Raw genomic sequence first — 21666 nt, 5'->3', positions numbered from 1 at the left:
CATTTTCTCACCAACCCCCTCGACCACATTTTTGCTACAATTTCGAAACGTCCTCAATCTACAACTTTCACTTCGTAACAGAATAGGGCTGCTGGTTTCTGATTGTCGCCACAAACGCTTTTCACTATTTATGACGGAAAATACGGGCCGTGGCCCATCGGAATCTCGAACTTTCTTTAATAAAATTTACCAACTAGTGCATAACGGGTACGCACTTAATTTCATTTCATTTAAAGCCTCTCGAATCTACCGTCATCGACCGCGATTATTCGATGTGGGTAGGACGACAAATGGAAACCACTGTATGACGGAAATATATTTTAATCGATTTCTTTTTCTCTTTTTAATAAATATGCCTCCGCACGCTGATAATTACGGTGTAGGAAAAATATATCTGCAGTCACGACGTTGCTTGAAGGTTATCTCCCTTTTTTCCTCGTCACGTTGGCAAGATGGCGGACCAATCCAAATGACTCGGATTTGGTCGATGGCTGAAAAAATGTTACTCCTAGGCGACCCGTTCCGTTCTCCTACAGGGACCGCAAATAAGGACTAATAAGGACTAATAATACCCTCGAAAGGATTCTGAGATGTTTCAAACACTCTTTTCTAAAAATGGACGAATTTGCGGTACAGAAAATGAAGCAGAAGAACCAGAAATCACCGAAGCAACGAAACGCGACTCACCAAGAAAATTTTCCAAATGATAGAAAAATCGAAAATTGAGAAACCAACTTCGTTTCTGAGCAATCACTCTTCGGCACGAGCGTTCTTGGTCTCTGTTTTTGCCTTCCCGTTCTCGTTTAGGTTCGCAGACCCACGGTTTTGCGTTCCCGGGATCTGTTTTCCTTTGTGGTTTTCTCTCTCGTTTTTCTGCGCTCTCTCTGGTTTTTTAGACCCGTTTATGGTTGATAGTTCTACTTCGGCTCTCATGGACAGGTACGATTTTTAAACTAAAGGTAACGGTTTTGCATTCCTGCGTATAGAAACAAAAATATCAAAAAGGGGTAAAATCGCCAAAGGTAGGTGATACATTCTCGTACATTCTCGTACTGCCTCCAACTCATCAACAGCACCAAAAACCATTTCAGAATTGGTTACTGTGCCCGTTTTATCGGCACATAAAGAGTGCATTAGAAACAGACACAATATAAGCATATTTCGGGCTCAACAATATGAATCATCAATGTTGTTTAGGTCATTCTTTAGCATCAGTAGTTCCATCGCAAACTATTCGTGTTTTGAATCGAGATGTAAGATGTCCTTTTTTCTAAATTCTCGAATTGGTAATCTAAATTCTCGAACCACAGCCAATGTTGTCAACTACGGCCCCGCGTTCATGCACCGCTACTGAGTTTTTCCTCATCATCTGTGTTTGTTAAAACTGTGAAAAAAAAACAAAAATCGCACCGAAAAATTCAATTTAAGTTTTTTATTCGACCCGGCCGTATATTATTTCCGCGATTAGTGACTTGTTTGGCGCTCAGTGGCGGCAGCTCAAAAGGGACCATGTCCGACGTCGTGATCGATTTGGTTAATGATTCCGAAACGGACGATATTATAATGATCGATGATCAGCCGGAAACTAGTGACCCGAAGCAGGATTTGCGGCCAACAGAGTATCTTGAGGAGGAAAACTCCGAGACCAACGAGATGTTGGACGTAGAGTTCGTAGAAATCAGCAACCAAACGTGAGTAGAACCTGTGTACGGTGCCAACAAGAAGCACTCCCGACGACCCAGTAGATGAAAGCATGGTTATGTTTGTGGCCACAAAGGACCACTTGTCTTCAATGAAAAGGTGTCCTGCAAACCGACAGGACGGATCGACGGGCTTGGAAAGTTTCAGGGCTTCAAAGTGCCAATTAAATTTAACACAGGACACACAGGAGCGACAGAATAGCGAAGTGAAAGAGTCAGCATTTAAAGCTGCATCTTCTCCTGTGTGAACCGAAGTGGTTTATCTTTCGGCAGTTCTGTGGTGCCACAAACCGCATGATTCAGCAAACCTTGTCGAATGCGATAAAACAATCACTTACCGTTATTTCTTGATAGCAAAAACAGTTTGCATTCTGTTCCAAATTGGGTCAGAAACCATTTTCTCATCGTAAGAGGGAAGAAAGCATTTTATTCAACAAAAGTAGTAAAGCAAAAGACATCGTCTGCGCGTAGATCGCGTTCAGATCCTCGACATCGAACAAAAGGCAACAAATGGTTCATTTCATATAAATTCAAATTGTGGCTTCTTCGAGCATCGCCTATTTAGATGTGCACCGGTACATGGAGAAGTAATTGTGCACGGTTGTTGAAACACTGGCCACATATGGAGCAGCGATAGTCGACGCTTTGGATGTTAGCGGTTTGTAGTCCTTCTTTGCCACCATCATCCGTTTCCTCTTCCGCATCTCCAGAGTCACACACATACTGGTCGTCATCGCCATCAGTGCTACACTCCGCTTCCCTTTTCAACACCCGGAACCGGTGATTCTGTCCAGCTTCCTTCACTTTGGACGGTTGGTCCTCTGGTTTGGCAGAGAGACTGTGATGGCTATCGGTGCTGCTGCTGCTGGTGGTCGTTGGAATTTGATCGTTCAATAGCATTGCGGCCAGCTTCTCGGAGGCGTCAGTCGCCGTTTCTTGTTTAATGTTCTGCACGATACCTGGTGTCTCCTCTACGGTGGTCAGTCTTTCTGGAACCGGCGACGGGCTGGCAGCAAAAGCTTCCTTAAGGAAGTTGACCTCCCGTTCAAGCTGTCGTCGAGTTAGTCTTTGGCTCCGCAGCGGAGATGAATGCAGCCTAGCCACTGATTTTACTGGCCGCCGTTTGCCGTTACGGCGTTCGTCACAGTGCCCTGACTGTGCCTCTACGCTTTCAAGTTTTACGTTCACTGTTGCCGCGTCGAGCCGGGGCATACGTTCCGAGTTTGTCGGCCCTATATCGGTGGCACTGAAGCTAATCAAGTGCGGCATCGTCGGTGTGGCCAGTATATCTAGTGGTGGGGCACTGGCGGTACCGGTTTTTATAGGCGAGCGCAGTATTTCCGCCAGATCGTTCACAATGTCACTTTTGTAGCGTTCCATACGAGACATCTCGCTCAGTAGGCTAGTAGCTCCCGTCGTCTGGCCAGTCGCATCTTCCTCCGTCATGTAGTTGGTCAGCTGTACCATAGCTGCACCGATGTTTGACGAACCCTTGTTCGGGGTCCCAATACTTGGTTGCTGTTTACCACCTCGACTACGTTTGCTGCTACCGGCTTCACTCTGCTTGGACAATGCTGCTTGTCTGACCTTTTGTGAATGTATCATCCGTGGTCCAGTCCTGCTGACCGTTGTTGCCGCTTTCGCCAGCGCCCGTTTCCGACGACTGGATTTCTTGGGAGATTCTGCTCGATCACGATAGTTATTGTTCAGTGTTTGTAGCCCGCCGTCGGGGTCACTTGCCGCAGCTGCTGAGGTAGCGTGAACGAGCACCACCTCACTCAGCAGATTGATTCCACTGTCGTCCAGCATAACGTTCGGTTGTCGGCGACCAGCTTTCACCGTGTTCGGTTCCAAATCAGCCAGCAGCTCGAACGGAGTGATAAACTTTGGTGAAGCGATCAGTTTCTGAACGGTGCCGCCATAGTCTACAAACAGCTCGTTGGACGTTTTCAATGTCCCGTCCGTGTTCTCGAATGACATGAAGGAATTGTTGCAGCTGGCAGTGGTGGTGGTATCAGATGGGTGCTCATTTTCATGGTCTGCTTCCTGTTTGCGATCATCATCGTCCCCATTATCGTCCACATCGTCGTATTCATAGTCATCGTCCTCATCGTCGTCATCTGCGGATTTCGGTTGCTCGTTGCCATCGGTTAGGCGACCAACTCCGGATTTCTTGCGCCGCCCGTTTTGTAATCGCTCCAGTTCGTGCGGTTTCAACTTCCGGCGACGTTTGTACTTTCGCGGGAAGGTCGGTGCTTTGCGCTTCATGGCCGTGTTTTTGTCGCTGTGCTCGATGAGATGCTGCACGAATTCGTTGGCTGCACTGAAGAGCCCACTGCAAACGGGACAAATGTAGGGCTGCGTCTCCGAGATCCGCTTCGGGTCGACCTGCGAGTGATGGGCACGGATGTGCTCGCGGAGCACCACGCGTTGGTTGAACGCCTTTGGACACACCGAACATCCGTACGGCTTTTCGCCCGTGTGTATCCGCTCGTGCTTCCGCAGTGTCCCGCCGTCCGCGAACGCCTTCCAACAGAACCGACATCCGTAGGGTCGCTCGCCGGTGTGGATACGAACATGTATCTGCTGTGAGGAGCGAGAGCCGAACGTTTTGCCGCACATTTGGCACGGAAACTTGTTCGACTTCGTGTGCGAGTGCCGATGGTTCATGAGGCTGCGGCCATCCGGGAAGTCTTCGCCGCACACCTCACACTTGACAGTCTTGTTGCGGTGCGAGTCCATGTGGCGCTTGAGGCGCGCCTTGTGATGGAACGTTTTATCACACATCAAACAGCAGTGCGCCTTCACGCGTGAATGGTCCCACGCATGTTTCATGAGGGTGGTCGTGTTTTTGCACTGCTTACCACACGCCACACAGGACGTACTCGTGAGCTGGCGCCGATGTTGCTCCTGCAAGTGCATCTTAATGCTGTGCTCGTTCTGAAATGATTCCCCACACAGCTGGCATTTGTGCTGCCTACGCTGCGGTTTGTCGTTTGCATCGAGCGACGCTAGGTGGACTGCTTTTGGGAACTCAAGCGCCCAATCGGTGTCCTGCTTTTCTTCCTCACTATCCCCTCGCTCGCGATCGTATCGCTCTTCGTCGTTATCTTCCGACGACATCGCGTCATTCAGTTCCTGCTTGACCGCCGTTCCGTGCACCTGCTGAATGTGGCATTTTAAGTGATCCGCGTGGGAAAATATCACCCCGCAACTATCACAGCTATACTGAACTCCCAGCACCAACTCATAACTCGCACCAGGATCGCCACCAACATCATCAGCTGGCTGTTCGGTCGCGATCGGCGTCTTGTTGAGCTTGCGCTTCGCTCTCATTGTTTGTTGATAAAACCTGCCGGTTGGGGAAGCGTGCCGTTGCCGCATATGGCCCTGCAACAGTGTGTGGTTCCAAAATGTTTCACCACAAACGTTGCACTCGATTTTCGAGTCTCCGCCGTGGACGCGTGAATGCGAAGCCAGCGCTTTTTCACGCGCAAACCCCATACCGCACTGTTGGCAGACACACGGCTTACGCTGGTCGGTTACCGGGAATCGGTCACTCGGCACCTCCTTAATGTCGCTTGGTGCACTGCTGGGCTCTTGTTTTATGTGCGTCCGGTTGGCGGGCGCTGTGCGATTTGATCGTCCAGCGCGTTGGGGAGACTTAGTCTTTGCGGAATGATGTGATTTACGTACGCTGCCAGTGGTACAAGAACTGGAAGCAACGCCGGCCGCCGGCAAAAGGAAGGGTGATGAAGGAACTGAATTCAGCAGTGAAGTGGTCGCATTTCCTATGGCACTGTTGGTGGTGGTGTAGTGCGTGACTGGGAGCTCGCTGGCACTATAGGAAGTCGGTGTCGATATCAGCTGCATCGGTGGCTGCGAATTGTAGCTCACGCCAGCGTTCTCGCTAAACATCATATCCTCTTCGTCGCTAGAATGGCGCGTACGATGGTGGCCACCGTGGGATTGCAGGGGTGTGTCATCTGTAAGCGAATAAACAACGGGGTTTGTAAATTCAGCTGACAATATATTGTCGCCCCCGGTGGTGAGTACTTACACTCGGCTCCTTGCTCACCGATAAACGACGGCTCGTCATGCTCGTTCGTCGAGAAGGCGTGCTGCTGAAGGTGGTTCAACAGATCGATACGCCTCTGGTAATGCGTATGGCACAGCTTACACGCGAAATACCGTGAATTCGAGTGCCCCACTATATGCGTGTTCAGGTTGGCCTTTTTGCGAAAGCGCCGACTGCAGAAATCGCACGGAAAGGGACGCGAAAGAGTGTACTCGTCTTGATCGAGGGGCACGGGTATTTCGTCCTCCACCGTTGCTCCGATCACCGCGGTAGCGCCGAGCTGATCGACCGTCACCTGGACGCACTCTTCGCCCTGCGACTGTACCCAGTCGTCCGTGATCACTTCCTCGGTCACTTCACACTCCATGTATTGCTGCTGTTCGGCGTTCGGTTCCGCGGTCGATTGCAGCCGCAGCTCGCTCTCTGAATCGTTTACAAGCTCGCACTCGGTCAATGGCATGGGAACTACTTCGTCCGTAGTGGAAAGCGACCCTTCGGAGTCCATGTTCTCGGTGTTCATGTAGATCAGATTTTCCGGTGGCACTTGGTCGATGTTTTGGATCGCGCTCTCGTCCACTAGATACCGTTTACCGTCATGGATCTGTAGCAATATCGGTTCGCTCATGATAGCGGTAGCCTGTGGATCGATCTGGTGCTGATGATAAGCACCGCCAGTATCGATGATTTTTAGCTGGCTGATGCTCGCCGGAACCGAGGAAGCCGTCCTTTCGTGAGTCTGACCGCCCACTTGCCACATTGAAAACCCCGGATCCATGTTGGCTTTCCTGTTGGTTAATACTGTAGAGAGGAAAGTAAATCAGACGAATGTTCAAAGAATTTGCTAAATTTGCGGCGTTCGATCTGACAGAACTTGTCAGATCGTGACTCGGGCAACTCAGCGGGTGAATTCCATCATGGTGGAAAAGGAAGAGCGCACTCACGGTGCCTTTCACGAGAAGAGGCACAAATTGCTAGGTTATGGCCAACAAAATTGAGGTTATTCAATAATTTGTACCATCAAAACAAAGTGCACTGCAACAATCAGCTGACGGGCCGATGAACGCGAACGCCACCGAACAACTTTCACCAAACTGCACACGGCCGAATACGATCAATTTAGCACGCTCTGCATATTTCGTGCGCCATCTTCGAAAAAAATCCCTTTTTACGCCGCTGCACCGTTTCGGTGGGGCAGTTGTTTCCACTGTTCATCGCGGCAGGATGTAAAATCTCTGCTTGACCTCAAACGCTGGAAACACACATATTGAAATAAGAAGCTTACTTTTTGCTATCGGACGCGTTGCGCCGATATTCACGAATTGTCCATTCACTTTATTGGTGGCTGTTTGGCCCCTGCTGAAACCATATTTACTGCGCGAAAGAGAAGATTTTGTTCAACACCGCACACTTTGCACCGGTCTCACACTGTGCGCTACCAGAAGGGATTTATAGTGTTTGGAACCGCCAACTTAATATAACGATGATTGAATTGTGTAGTAAAATTTGCTCGAAATGGAAGAACGTCAATGTCTCCGTCTTCGTGTTGGCCGATTTTCTTTTGTGGCTAGATGTTCAGTTTCTCGCACTGACAATGGTTGCCGTGCTCGCTTACTCTGCTGTTGAACAGAGCGGAGCGTTGTTTCACTCGCGCGCATCTGGCGCGGCCTGTGGAAGATTTGGTGACTGAGTGACTGAGTCCCTTTTGTCAGAAAGCCAGAAAAAATAAAACACGTGCCTTTGACAGATGAACGGGTTACGCCGTTGTCAATCGAATGTCATTTTAATGAACAATACACTAAATTGTGGTTAAAAATTAAATTATTTTAGATTCGCGACGAGAAATGCCACAAAATGGGTTGGCCGTTTTAACAAACAATAGATAACAGACGGGTTTCGAATGCACAACAGCAATCTGCGATTTTTAACTGTTACTCCATTTGCTGCCAATTCATTGTGAAGGTGTAGTTCACGAGAGAGCCTTTCCCGGAATTAACGAATCGTACATTTACTGTGCAGAAAGGCACTCACAACTAGTGCGCTTCGGTAGTTGGGGCTCGTTGTGTGGTCGGAATTTGTGACCCGTGGGGTGAGAAATTGGTTGCTATTGGAATTGATTTCCTTGGCCGGGAAACGCAGGTGTTGTTTGGCAAAGCAACCAGCATCCCATCGGACGAACGACTACGGGCAACTCCGAACCTCCTCCGGAACTGCGATCGTGCTCCGTGCTCCGTGAAAAAAAAAACTGCCATCCACCATGGACGTAGCCATTGAAAGGTAACGTAATGCAACGCGAATGTTGCATATTGTGTTGATTTTTCTGCGTTCGTTTGGGGTGGAAATGAAGAAGGCTTTCAAAGGGACCGGAAATTGTAGTGTCTGCTGATAGAAAGAGTGTTCCCGCACACGCCAGAACCAATTTTCTTTGCTTTCGTTTTGCAATGTGAATATTTATAAACACCTTCGCTACTTTGCGGGTGCCGTCTCTCCTCGCCCGCTCCCTCTTCGCGTTTGCCCCGTTTGACTGCTTCGAGATATTCTGCACCCTGCCTCAGCCTGGCCACGGCGTAACTTTGGTGAATAACGTGTTTTTTGTTACTGCCTTTCTCTTCTATACAGTCTCGCAGAGGAAAAGAAAAATTCTGGCAATGATGAGTACAAAGCGAAGCGCTACGATTCCGCCTTGCGTTTCTACTCGGAAGCCATCAACATCAGTCCGGAAACAGCGGCGTACTATGGCAATCGATCCGCCTGCCACATGATGCTAGGAGACTACCGATCCGCACTGAACGACGTCAAGACGGCCATCGCCATAGATGAAAAGTACGCGAAGGGCTACATTCGAATGGCCAAGTGTTCGCTGATGCTCGGTAAGTCTCGGGGACAGCATTGAAGGGGACCCCTTGTTTGATGGTCAATCTGTGCTTTGCATCCTGTTGTCTAGGTGACGTAATCGGTACGGATCAGGCGATCAGGAAGTTTCTCAGCTTGGACCCTTCGAACACGTCACTGCGCGATGAAATTGTTAACCTCAAGCAGTTGCGCGATCTGAACGAGAAAGCGACCGCCTGCTACGATAAGCGCGATTATCGGACATGTTTGTACCATTGTGACAATGCACTAAAGATTGCACCCGGGAGCATACCGAACAAGCTGCTGAAAGCCGAGTGTCTGGCGCTGCTGGAACGGTTTGGGGAGGCCGGCGACATTGCGATCACGATCATGCAATCGCACAGCACAAACGCGGATGCGATCTACGTGCGGGGTTTAACGTTATACTACAGTGACAATCTGGAGAAAGGATTGCTGCACTTTGAGCGCGCACTGATGATGGATCCGGATCACAAGAAGGCCAAAGCCATGCGCCTGAAGGCTAAGCAGCTGAAGGAAACGAAAGAGTCGGGCAACGAGCTGTTCAAGACGGGCAAGTACCGCAAAGCCCTGGAGGTGTACACCGAGGCTCTGGCACTCGACCAGCAGAACAAAGACATCAACAGCAAGCTGTACTACAACCGTGCGCTGGTGAACTCCAAACTCGGAAACTTACGGGACGCAATATCTGACTGCTCCAGTGCACTGACACTGAACGAAAAGTACATGAAGGCACTGCTGCAACGGGCCAAGCTGTACTACAATATGGAAAACTTTGAGGACGCAGTCAAAGACTACGAGAAGGCGCTCAAGAACGATCGTACTATGGAAATCCGGAACCTGCTGAAGGATGCCAAATTACAGCTGAAGAAGTCGAAGCGTAAGGACTACTACAAAATACTGGGCGTCAACAAACAGGCTTCGGATGACGAAATCAAGAAGGCGTACCGGAAGCGGGCCCTGGTCCATCACCCCGACCGGCATGCAAACGCGAGCGAAGACGAAAAGAAAGAACAGGAACGCAAATTCAAAGAACTCGGTGAGGCGTACACGGTGCTATCGGATCCAGTTAAAAAGTCACGATACGACAACGGCCAGGATTTAGAAGAAATGAGTCAGGGAGGTAAGTTTCAAACCAGGATCTAGGCCAATCGGTCGATCGCCCGTGTCTAATTTTTCGCATTCTTTTAGCTGACATTGACGCCCAACAAATCTACCGGCAGTTCTTCCCGAGCGATTTCGGCTACGGCGGTTTTCCCGGTGGAGGATCGTGTGGCAACAGTTCCAATTTTACTTTCCACTTCGGTTAGAGCACACCCTCATTGTTCAATAGCGCTTAAGCAAAAAAAAAAACCATCATCATGGATCTACAATCTGCACACTTATTCTGCGTTCCGTACTGTAACGAGAACCTTTCTGTTTTGTGGGATGGTTCGGTGGCTTTTTATAACCGTATCTTTTTGGCACAACATCACGCCAGCCACGTGCAGGTTTTGTCGGAAGTTTACGAAGTTTTTTGAAGATTCTTTTACTCAAGAGCGTCCTAGTTTTCCCGTGCGAATGGTGTCTCAGTGATAATTAGAAGGACGGAATAGTAACTACCGATTCGACGATGCACATGGTCCCTGTTCTCCATATTGGATGTTTCTGTGTTCCCAAAACTCTAGCGCCAGAACCATTGAACATATTTTACCCTGCTGCGCACTGAACGGAGAGTTGGAACTGTTTGGGTGGATGGTAAACCGGAGAAGTGCACCTAGTGCATCGCTGCAACGCTTCGTCGAGCTGTTCATCCACAGGAACGTGATCGACTCGAGAGTTCACCTCTTCCCCAGCGTGGTGTGCAATGTGATGTTTTTATTAATGGCATAACAGTTTGTTCGGTCACGCGGACTAATCATGATTAATTGGATACGCATAAACGGAAAAACAAACCACGTAGACAAATAGAGTAACACACGTATGAATAGTAATAATCGCCAGGAACAGTAAACTTAAAACTACAGCCACAGTAAATAATGGGAAAGAATAAAGGAATGTCACTATGGCCATTCACAAACTTGCCACACTCCGTTTATCATACCAATGCATGCCCTCTTTTGTTACCATTGAGAAAGGCAGTCCTATATGTGCCAAAGATTAGGAGGCACTCGGTTTATGGACCCCACGATTTCTTTCCTTTTGCGCCACGTACCTTAACCGTCCGAAAAAGGTTTGCATGAAAAATTGCGTTTCTTTTATTACTTCTACACCGCGTTATCGTCACGGCCGTACTACTCACAGGCACAGCCGTAGTGGACACGTTGCGTCTAGGTTTTCGAGTGCATATTGCTTGTTGTTGTGTAAGATGATATCGTTTAACTACATTTTTATGCAAATATTACAGCTTTGCAAGTAGAGGGGGAACGTGTCCTATGTTGGTCCCCTGCTTATAAAACGTTCAAACATTTGCACAAGAGAAGAGTGCTTTAGTTCGGCTGCTTGTGTTAAAATATCAACAACTTTCCGGTTGCTTGCAATCGATTGCGGAGAACGAGTTTCTAGATAAAACAAACAATAGATTAAACTATGCAACATTATTTGGAAAACTTCTACTCGATTTAACAAACGCACTCCCAAAGTAAAAGATTCAACGACAAATTCCGTTCGCAGGATTTTCCGTAGAGTTCGATTGCTTCTATCGCATCCGTCTCAGAAACGGGCCACAGCTTGCGCCTATCACACACTAACTAGCTATACTAGCGAAAGGTTCTTAACATTAACGAGAAATACTGTCCCTATTCGGGTTTGCTGCACCATTTAGTTGGTTCCGTAATGCGGTTAAAATGCTACAGTTCACACGCCTTGCACAGGGTTAGCTCTATTGCTACTGGTCGTTGTTGCTTCTATAGTCTAACGTTTACTTTCGTGTCGTAGAAAATCGGTGTCGTAGTGAAAACAATTTGGTTAGTAAAAGTGATTAACAGTTAAGTTAACTAGCCAGCGCTGGGTGCGTCCGGGCTCACTTGTGGCAGTTTGTATCACTGTAGATCCCCTTGCCGCTGGTCCGGGATCGGCAGCTATAACCATTCGTAGCTAAGGTGCACAGAAACGAAAGAAAGGCTTTTTCGTGAATGATTTCATCGAACAACTGTTAATACGTTTACTTACTTAGCACGCTGCCCGCAGAAGCGAATGGCCCAAAAGGGAAAACGGGACTATATTAGCAACTGTTGGAGCTTGAAACCGATCTGCTTACCTTTCGATGATTGTATTGATTGTAGCGATTATGCGACTTTCTCACAGCCTCAATCACAGCCTCCTTAACTTTACCGATGTCCATATGGTCCTCCCAGGCCGCTGGAAAACGCGGAACACAAAAAACATAGATCAACCGAGCGTGGATCGGCGCGTCTGCGGTCTCACGGCTTACCCGCCATACAGTCAGTAAACAGGGTCAGCGTTTTCAGTGGTCGCTTGTTGTATTTTGGCGAGATGCCATCGTAATTGTAGTGAATCAGCAACCGATCCGCGAACAATTGTTGATATGTTTCACTGAGCGAGGTATGAGGTGTTTTAAGCTGTCTGAGTAAATTTATCTGCAAGGACACATGGCGCAACGAGTTATGAGGTTGAAAGCCAAAAAAAGACGGTGGCCCAATGAATACTAACGTAACGTTCTCGAGCAAAGTCGCACGTTCTGACCAGCCGCTCCAGTCGGTCCAACTGTTCGACCGTTTCGACCGGGAATCGTATACCTTCGAGACAGTTCTGCGGTTCATCGTCGGTTGGAAGAGCTCTCGTCTCGGACAGTGGAATGGTGTCTACCTCTTCGCTGGTAGTGTTTGCTGAAAACGGTTGTTGTTTTTACAGGCACGAAGAACCATCGTTGGACGGGACGCTACTTACTATCCGTTTCGTCGATAACCAACACCACTGGCGCAGGGGACAGTCTACTGCTACAGTTGCTTCCATCGGTGTCCGGGGGTCCGTGGCCCAACAGTCGGTCTTCTGGTTCGTCCTTCGCTACCGTCGCTGGATGGTCCTTGCTATCAGTCATTTCAATCCGATCCTCCAGCCTGTGGGCTTCCGTACTAGATGCAGTTCCGAGCATTTCCACTGCTTGCCGCTGCTCCGTTTCTATAACCGTGCGACTGTCAGAACTGCTGGAACCGCTTGCTTCACAGATGGTCGCCAAGGGCACCGTGTGGCGCACCACAATTTCAGTGTCATCAGCACAACGTTCTTCCACTGCCGGTGCGCTCGTGTCCTGCTCTTTGGTACCTTCCTCGACATCGACTGGCGATTTTGGGTCAGCGGTGGCCGGTTGATTCTGGCGCCCACTGCCAAACAGAAATCGCTGCTTGTGGAGGCGATTGAATCGATAGATTTCGTTGCTGCGCAGGCACTTGGCTCGGAAGAGCAAAAATTCGTCCAGCTTCAGCGCACAGTCTTCGCAGATTGGCGAAGGATAGTCGTAGTCTTTCGAAAGCTGTGAAAAATCGGATGGAAACGTTGAAGCTTTTGCATCTTAACGGCCAGACGGACGGTGCGGATTCACCATAATCGCAGTGCATTCGAAAATTTTCTCCACCAGCGTGTCAGTTGCTTCCTTGCTGCTGTCCGACTGGAAGATCGAATGCACGATGGCTTTATCCGAGAGGCATAGTCGGCACTTGCTTTCCAGGTTCGGGATCAGGTGTTTCCTGTGCCGTAAAGGATGTTGACACAGGTGCCATTCCGGGGCTCGCACCAACGCGTTCGTCTCATACTCACTTGAATATGCTCCTTAGCTTGGCCATACGGAATCGGCGAGCAGTGACGAGCAAATGCGGAGAACAACGGTTAACGGAAAGGACTTTCGGGAGCAAAATTGGATGGGGAACGAAACAAAATGCCAGCTTCTTTCGGTGGTGAATGGGTGGTGGGACGGTTAAACGGAACGATGGAAAGCCAAAACAACAGAACCTGGAAAACGGTCCGCGCGTGCAGCCATACGTCCTCACAACACAAATCCTTTTCCCGAGAGTGACAAGTTGAGGTTGAAGGATTCGGATTTTTTATCATCATGCCTGTTCTCTGTTGTCGATACTTTTCCATGCTTTCTCTCTCACTCTCTATTTCTCACAAAATTAATGAATTTTACTCATTTCTATTTCGACAGGATAACACGCGGAAATTTTGACAACTTGGTGCACAGTCGAAACAGAGGAAAGCTTTGTTTTCATTTCCCAGAGCTTTCGCGAAAATTTCGGATGAGCTTTCTCGTCCAGGGGGCTACACTTCGATCCATTAATTTAGGGGCTGGGTAATTTAGGGCGCCACGCGGGACAGGATTCGTCATGGTAACTCTGCACCTTGGCTGGAATGTTTAGGAAGCGCTTCATCGTAAACCGTACCCACGGGTCGCGCCGCAGGTTCAAAGGTATCCTGCTGCGCTTGGCATAGATGGGGAATTTCTTCGGCTCGACTCCACTCGCTCCGGTTCTGTGCTGACGTCCGCAGCGGAAGGCATGCGCTTCGCAGTGCCAGATGCGAGCGTAGGTCCAGTCCAAGAGTAGGCCAACATCGGGCTCCCCGGCATGCTGCAACCGAGTGTCCGCCCAGCAAGGACGCGTTTGTGTTAATTATCGCGGAGAGATGTTTGCTATTTGCCTTACCATTTCGTACGAAGGACGGAAGGGTTGCCTCAAGAGGCTGTCCCTATGGGCGATTAGGGTGTCCCTTGGCTTAACGAGGTATGCTTTGGACCACTCAAAGCGCACGGTAGGTGGCGGTGCGCCACGGTTGAAGCACCCTTTTCCCATCGTTTTCCACACTCCAGCCAGACGAAATGCTCCACTTACGCACAGTGCACCAAAGTAAATGTTTACAGCGAATCGGCTACTGGTGACGATGGCTACTAGGATGCTGAGAAGTAAGAGGTCCTTTTTTGATGCAAGTGCTTGGCAATGCAAGTTTCGAATTTGATTAGGAAAGAAAATTTTACACTGTTTTTATTATAGTTTTTTTTTCTCTTTTTCGATAACCTGTAAATTATTGTTTTGACTTTTACTATACGTTCATACGTTCAGTTTGCATTTAGAACCAGTAATTCTGAAGTTAGCTTGTACCAACTTGGGTTTGAATGAAATGTTATCAGAAAAATAAATAATTGCGAACGTCAGTGGATTGTGGTATCATCGTCCCACAGCTTCATCTCCATATCGCGAATGACCTTCGCAAAACGAATATAGCGATGATTAAAATCGCTCGCTCAGCTGGACGTCGTATCGTGTCGATGGTTTCTCATTACGTAGCCCACCAATCCTTTCTAGGGCGTGCACTAGCTGCGCCGGTCGGAACCACCACCGGTAATAGAGTAACTAATTCAATTTCGTTGCCGTTTCGTTGATGTTTGCGAAAACGCTCGCTTGGTCCCGTTATTGCTTCCGCTATGGAGGCGAAGAGTTACTGGAGAAGCTAAATAACACTTTCGGCGTGACCTGCTGAGATCCTGGCGAATCGCACCTGGATGGAAGCGATTGACGCAGAAATTGACACTTTCGCACAAAACACAACCACAACACTAATCGAATAATATCGTCCACCCGTTGGTTTGCGAGATATCATATCTCCTTGTGGCATCCCTCTTCCCCGGGAACGTTGCCTTCCGGTGTCAGTTGACGTCTAATTAAAAGTTTCCCACAGATTGAAACAGTTACGTCATTTATTTATTTTATTTTAAATTTCGTCAATTTGCGCTATGACAACAGAGCAGGTTTTCATTTATTTTCCCTCCACTGCACCGCCGCGGTGGTCCGCTTTCCATTCAGATAATGGGCGAAGCGGGCAGACGAAAATAGCCTGCGGCTCCCAGCGCCATCCGTGATCGTGACCACAGCGTCCTGCGGTGCGGTGGGTTCAAGCGGATTACTGTCAATTTTTCCCGCCAAGGAACGTGAACGAGTGCCGAAAACTGGAAAATTTCCACATAAAGTTAACCAATGAAAAAATTTATTTTATGGTTTGCTGATAAATAATTTCTACATCCTTCCCTTTGTTTGCTTATTACTTTTCAGATTATTTTCCAGCTGACTTTATCAACGAATGATCAACGGTGGAGCCGCAAAATGTTTGCACAATTGAGTGCAAACCTCACCATTTACCAAGATATGCCAGTTACGCCGGACGGCAGATTAGTTGGAAGTGTCGGTGCGGGAGAAAACTCAAACAGAAAGTCGCCTTTCATCCCGGCCCGTTCCTTGCCGCAGGCGTGCTTCATATCCGATTATGGCAGACTCCCAATGGCAGCGCGTCGGTTTAGCAGATTGCGTTCTCATTGTTTATCTCACATCTTCCTTCTTCCGGCGTAGACCAGCTGAATAATAATAACAGCTCGGCAGATCGGATCCCAACATAGAGAAATCATGCTCCGGACCGCCCCTATCGCGCGCTATCAATGAGAGTCGAGCACGTCGTGTCTAGTTGTGCCGCGTAGTTCCCCCCCCAGGCATCCAGCAACGAGATGGAATTGGCAAATTGGTCAAACAATCACCCTGCCTTACGAAGCGTCCGACTTAATTTCGAATGACGTCGTTTCATTACGATCAATCTGAGCTCAATCTAGCGGATCCCCGGATCGGATCGAAAGGATCCCGTGCTCCGGCGCCAGTGACGTCATGTCGAAACAAAAAAAGGGGACCGATTGCATGTCTGACTTCAGTGCTCTTGATACTAAAATATGCTCCACTAGAGTCTGTCACACAAATGCATCCGTCTGGTGCATCGATTTTGACCTTCGCATCGAGTGGCCGAGTTGCGAAATGCAGGGCTTCGAAATTGATTGCGAAGAGCCAAACGGAACCACTTAATACCACCCGGGTACACCGTGGCAATATATTGGCCCGCGGGATATTTAACTCCCGCAAAGCCAGCTTGTGTAGCGGGATTGGCCCATGTCCCTGGGTATGTGGAACTTTTACGGGTAAATAGGTTTCCGGTTGCGTGTGTTCGTACGGACGTATTTGCTTATGGTTCCCTGCCTGAGACCTTTCTTGTTGACCTACTATTGATGGCGTTTCATTCGTTTACTTTTTACCGAAATTGATATTGCTCTACGCGGCGCGATTACAGCATTTTTATTGCGCGCACTTCGCACCACTGCTTGGGATTAAATGGTTCGTTTTTGCTTTTTTGTTTTATTGAATCGAAAATGACCTTCCCCCAAAGAAAATGGGGTTTGATTTCGTTGCGCTTATCATCTCCAATTATCGGAGCCATAGCTCAACCGGTGAGCTTACGGTTGTCGGCGGTTTGTGAACAAATTTGGGGTCAATTTACAGCACATTCGGTGCACTTCTTTACCAATGACAGAGTATCAATTTTACTGACTCATTATTTACATCCCACGGGGTGTCATCTCATTAGGTCCCACAAACAACCGTTCTCATCCCCATTATCACTCGGCAGATGAAAGCCCCTTCGCTCTTATCAGTGGGGCACCCGTTTTGGCGCGCATTCTCGTTTGTTTAATCATTGTGCAAAATTTGGCCAACCATAGGCCACTGTTGCACTCCATTCGCCAGCCGAGCGCTCTTCGGGCGAACTTCGGAACTCGTGCTCGTTCGTTCGTTCGGCGCCATTGGGCTATCTGGACGTAAAAGGCATCAGTTGGTTCGTACTGTTCGATGTGGCCGGATCTGCCCACGCGTTGCCGAGTTCCGTTTGGCTTCAAATTGAGCCGCGTGTGTTCGTGCCCTTTTCACGTATTGCGCGTTTCCTGAACATTTCACCCCACCAAACACGCACGAGTTTCCGGTTGACTTCGCGGGACAAAGTGCGCGATCGCAAACATGCCCGCGGTTCCTCCACCTCCGATCCGTGACCTGGAGGGTCTGTTGGCGCCGGTCCTTCCCGCGGGAACTCGCGTACTCGGTTACGAGGCCGACTTGCTTACGGCGCCTGGAGATAATTACGGGAGCACTATGTTGGCTGTGGCCGTGCAAATCACCACCGAACGGGAGACATCATCCTCATCGAGTTCCAGCGACACCAGTCACCAGCCAAAGGTATCATCCGTCCGTGAAGTGACGCGATGATGGAGACGCCTGGTACCGCTACAGGTCGGCGCCGTGAGGCCGACGACGTGTGCGAATAATGAGAGCAAATTAGTCACCACAATCGGAAAACGGGAAGAGCATACCCGTTGTAGCTACCCATTAGATTCAATTAAACTCACAGCAAGTGCAATGGACCAGGAACTATCGGATCGCACCTCGGTAGTCTTCTCACGTTTGACCGTAAATTCTACCTGATGAAACGTGCCCGATAATTCGCAGCGTCAACAAATTGCACATTTTACAGCATCCTACGTCAACACGGCAGGCTCCAAGTCTAGGAACCGCAACCTTGGGCTTGCAATAGGAGCCTCATAAATTGTAAATAAAATCCCGCCTGCATCATGCCATCCGATACGGCCCCCAGGCTGGCCCAAGACCGGGAAGATAAATGATTTCTACTCTCGGTACACAAGGAGCCGAGGTCCTGCAATAGGATCCGACCCCGTATGTGACCGACATGTAGAGGCGTGCTTCGGTTTTTTTGTTTGCATTTTCCTTCACGACAACGGATTTGTCTTGGTGTTCTACCAAGACGTGTCGCCTTGACTTTTGCATCGGTTGATGGCATGACGTCTGTCGATGCTGAAGGGAGATGGAAAATGTTCCTCATCCCAATACAATCATGCCATTTCACACCTTCTAAAGTGTGCGAAGTGACGACATTCACAGACACGGAGCTTCGGAGCAGTTGGATCCGTTTTTTGCAGTCGATCGGAACAGGTGCTCAATCAAAGGCGAAGCGAACACAAATTGGAACCAGTTAGGATTGAAAATGCTCTTTGATGGATGGAGGCAATTGCTGTGCGAAATTTGGCCCCATTGGGGCCACGCATCAGGAGGGACTACTCACCGGTGTAGGCTCTTTCAGCCGGATCAATCAATCTCTGGCCGTCTGGTGGTGAGCGCGATAGTTTTTCCATGCAAATATATTACTCTTCTATTTACCTTTATACTGCGCCCTATTCGATACTCGTAAAGTCGTAAAACTATGTTGGCCTAACGTGTGTCTTGTCAACCCATATCTGCACCAAGCCAGACCCAAGCTTAGGACCTTTGGCGGATCAGGTACGACGAAAGAGGTGATGATTTATTAGTTGAATTAGTTTTCCTCCACGGTGGCCAACAAGTGGCCCAAAGAAAATGGTCCTCTCGTGCAGGAAGAAATCCTCTCCTAAAAGTAGTGTACTGTGGACCTGTGGACGCTCTTTTGGGGTACTCGGCTCGGCCCCGCGCGGGATTAGTGAAGACATCAGCTTCACGCTCGGAGCGGGGACCGAAGAAAAGAATGGAAAACTTTTAACGAGTGGAAGCGATGACGTCGCTCTGTTGCGTCTAGCGCCGTGCTAATGGACCGGAAAACATCTGTTGAATGCCTGGCACTTTTCCCGTTCGCCGTGTTCTCACGTGTTATGAGCTGGTTTTTGTGGAGCCAGGAAGGACAGTCATTCGCGGAGTTGTTTTACCAGCTATGATACATCACTTAAAGCGATTAAGTTACTGAGTGCCGGCTCTAGTGAAGACTCTTGAAACGCTTTTCGATTTTGCCGCACGTTTTATATTTGTCAATGCGCAGCATCTCACTTTAAAAGCATTCTAAAGCTGAATTGATAGGTGAAGCGATTGAAATGATTGAGCCTCAAGAGGAACTAGAAAACTCACTTCGAGAAACCTCTCGAAGCGCGGCTCTTCTCCGCCGCGACCACGTCAACTTCATTAGCCACACCGGCCCGGAAAGTGATTTAATGGAGGATTTTTTTTGCACGCTCTTCACATTTTGTCCTTCGTGGTCCTTAAAAATATTGCTTCGCTGAATGCGGACCGTTCGGACCGTTCAAATTCTGCTTTAAGGTGAAATTGTGACCGGTGTTAAATAACCCAAAAAAGGTTGAGATTTATGTGTGTTCCTCTTCTTTGCGCCATGGTTGTTTTGAAAAGAAATTTTTCCCTTTCGAAGGAGTGCTTCGGAAACGAGAACGGGCCAGCAGGCCAGCTTCATTTGGTGGCCAAAATGCGACCGAGCAGTGAGCAGTTTCTCGAAATCTTCCAAATCGACACCACGTTCGTGAAGGAGGCGGCCGTCTACTTGAAGATCGTCCCAACGCTGCTGGACCTCCAGCGCGCACAGGGATTCGGTGGCGAGGACGAATTGATCGATGTGTTCTGCCGGTGCTACAACGCCCGCGTATCCCTGGACCCAACGGCGCGGAAAGTGGACGCGGATGGGGTGATGCTGTTCGAGAATCTTAAGCTGGCCGGCTACGTGACGGAGAACCGACGCCAAGGGCTCACCCGGGACCTGGCACGCTTTGTGTTGCAGGTGAGAATCGCGCGTCCCTGGAGCACAGTAATAGTAATACGACGCGCCCTTTCAGAAGCTGGCCCTGTTCCACGGAATCCCGATAGCGCTGCGCTACCTCAAGCCGGAAGTTTTCGAATCGGGCATCCGCAAGCACCTCGTGAAGATTGATATCGACGCTGGGCTGGGGGCAGAAACGCTGCGTCAGTTGATGGATGTGTTTCGGCAGGACATCTTGCGGACCGGCGTCGGTCCGGAGCTGGCCGGAAGAGCGTACGCTAAGATTTGCGAGTGCCACCGTCGCCAGGAGCAACTGATTTCCGACCAGCTGACGGTTTACTGCACGATGCTGCACAATGATCTCTGGGTGAACAATATGATGATCAAATACGGTAATGTTCTGCGTAATGTGCCACTGCGTTTCGGACCCTTCCCAAGTCCTTGGTGTTGTCCACAGATTCGCAAACCGGGCAGCCCGTCAGCCTGAAGTTTGTCGACTTTCAGCTGATCGATATGGATTCGCTCGTGCGGGACGTTATTTTCTTCATCATTACGAGTGTCAACGATCCTGATCTCGAGTCACAACTGGACGCGAGCTATTTGGAGTTCTACTTTCAGCAGTTGGTCAGCTGCCTAACTCGGCTACAATTTCCCGACCCGGAACTCCTGACCATCGAAAGGTGAGAGCGTGCTGAAAGGATGACTGCGCAATGGAAATAACATACAGTGCCGTGTGCCATTACTTGCAGCTTCCGGGAGGAAATCGATCGTGTGGCCCCATTTGAGTTGTACCATATCGTGTCGATGCTGCGTGTGGTGCTGGCCCGGAAAGAGTCCATACCGGACCAGAGCGAACAGAATGCGGCCCTGTTCTTCAACGACAATTTAGTCGAGGAGGACTACTACCGGCGGCTGGAAATGACACTTAGGATCTACGACCAGAGGGGCTGGCTATAGAGGAGGAGCAGGATGCGGGGTGTTCAATTAAACGTATCAATCGCCGTGGTCTCAGTATTCAAATAGATAAATAGATGTAAATATTATACAGAAAAGGCTACGTCGAAGAGCCATTACATAAAATATCGAGTGTTCCAATCCAAAACCACTAATCTCGACTCGGTAAATTATTTTTTATCACACATTTTTGACCCGATTTTTTTGTAAATGAACTTTTTACTTTTTCAACTTTCCTTTAAACTGAATTTTTCAGTGTAAAAAGTGCCATCAATTAGGAAAAGTGAAATCAGTTTACAATTGCACACAATTTTTTTGCGTTGCATGCAACACACCATCGCACTGCGTCCAGATGGCGCTGCACATAGTGAGTAGAATTTTCTCAGGAACGTAACTTTGTTGCGGAAGGTCACGATTCACGAAAATGACTGGATTTTACAACCCGGATTGTGAAATGAACGTTTTCTAAAACACTTACGAACTTTCTTCACTCTAAAGCATTTCCGACTGACGCATTTCTTTTATATAAACAATTCGGGGGGGTTTAAAACCCTGCCCACTTGAAGTGCTTCATTTGAGATTGAAAAATTTGAATGGTTTCGTCGCGGTCCCGTTTGTCCCGTAGATAGCGAAAGTTGTTTTCAAACATAAGTATGGCAGTAAAAAGCTGCAACCATTTTGTGATCCAAA

General features: G+C 48.8%; 3 protein-coding genes across 4 annotated transcripts; 2 read left to right on the top strand and 1 right to left on the bottom strand.

Annotated features, from left to right (window-relative positions):
* Positions 1-1451: 1451 nt before the first annotated feature.
* LOC131210019 (dnaJ homolog subfamily C member 7) lies at positions 1452-10707 on the top strand. 2 transcript variants are annotated; one of them, XM_058203201.1, is made up of 4 exons: positions 1452-1691; positions 8395-8645; positions 8720-9769; positions 9838-10707. In XM_058203201.1, exons 1-4 carry the CDS (start codon positions 1510-1512, stop codon positions 9954-9956), a joined length of 1602 nt encoding a protein of 533 aa, XP_058059184.1. In that variant the 5' UTR covers positions 1452-1509; the 3' UTR covers positions 9957-10707. The 2 variants fall into 2 exon arrangements, with proteins under 2 accessions (XP_058059184.1, XP_058059186.1); XM_058203203.1 differs by lacking the exon at positions 1452-1691 and adding an exon at positions 7824-8052.
* Positions 10708-11705: 998 nt separating this feature from the next.
* On the bottom strand, positions 11706-13487 carry LOC131208229 (uncharacterized). Its single transcript, XM_058200882.1, has 8 exons — positions 13402-13487; positions 13187-13331; positions 12535-13117; positions 12298-12473; positions 12059-12224; positions 11885-11985; positions 11797-11804; positions 11706-11721 (listed from the first exon to the last, which is right to left on the bottom strand). Exons 1-8 carry the CDS (start codon positions 13425-13427, stop codon positions 11706-11708), a joined length of 1221 nt encoding a protein of 406 aa, XP_058056865.1. The 5' UTR covers positions 13428-13487.
* Positions 13488-17296: 3809 nt separating this feature from the next.
* LOC131210020 (uncharacterized) lies at positions 17297-21022 on the top strand. The gene is made up of 5 exons (XM_058203204.1): positions 17297-17675; positions 19681-20043; positions 20099-20414; positions 20480-20702; positions 20772-21022. The coding sequence occupies exons 1-5, from the start codon at positions 17460-17462 to the stop codon at positions 20977-20979; spliced, it is 1326 nt and encodes a 441-aa protein (XP_058059187.1). The 5' UTR covers positions 17297-17459; the 3' UTR covers positions 20980-21022.
* The last annotated feature ends 644 nt before the right edge of the window (positions 21023-21666 follow it).

Source organism: Anopheles bellator, chromosome 2 (genome assembly GCF_943735745.2).
Source record: "Anopheles bellator chromosome 2, idAnoBellAS_SP24_06.2, whole genome shotgun sequence".
NCBI lineage: Eukaryota > Metazoa > Arthropoda > Insecta > Diptera > Culicidae > Anopheles > Anopheles bellator.
This window is presented reverse-complemented; position numbering and strand designations above follow the sequence as displayed.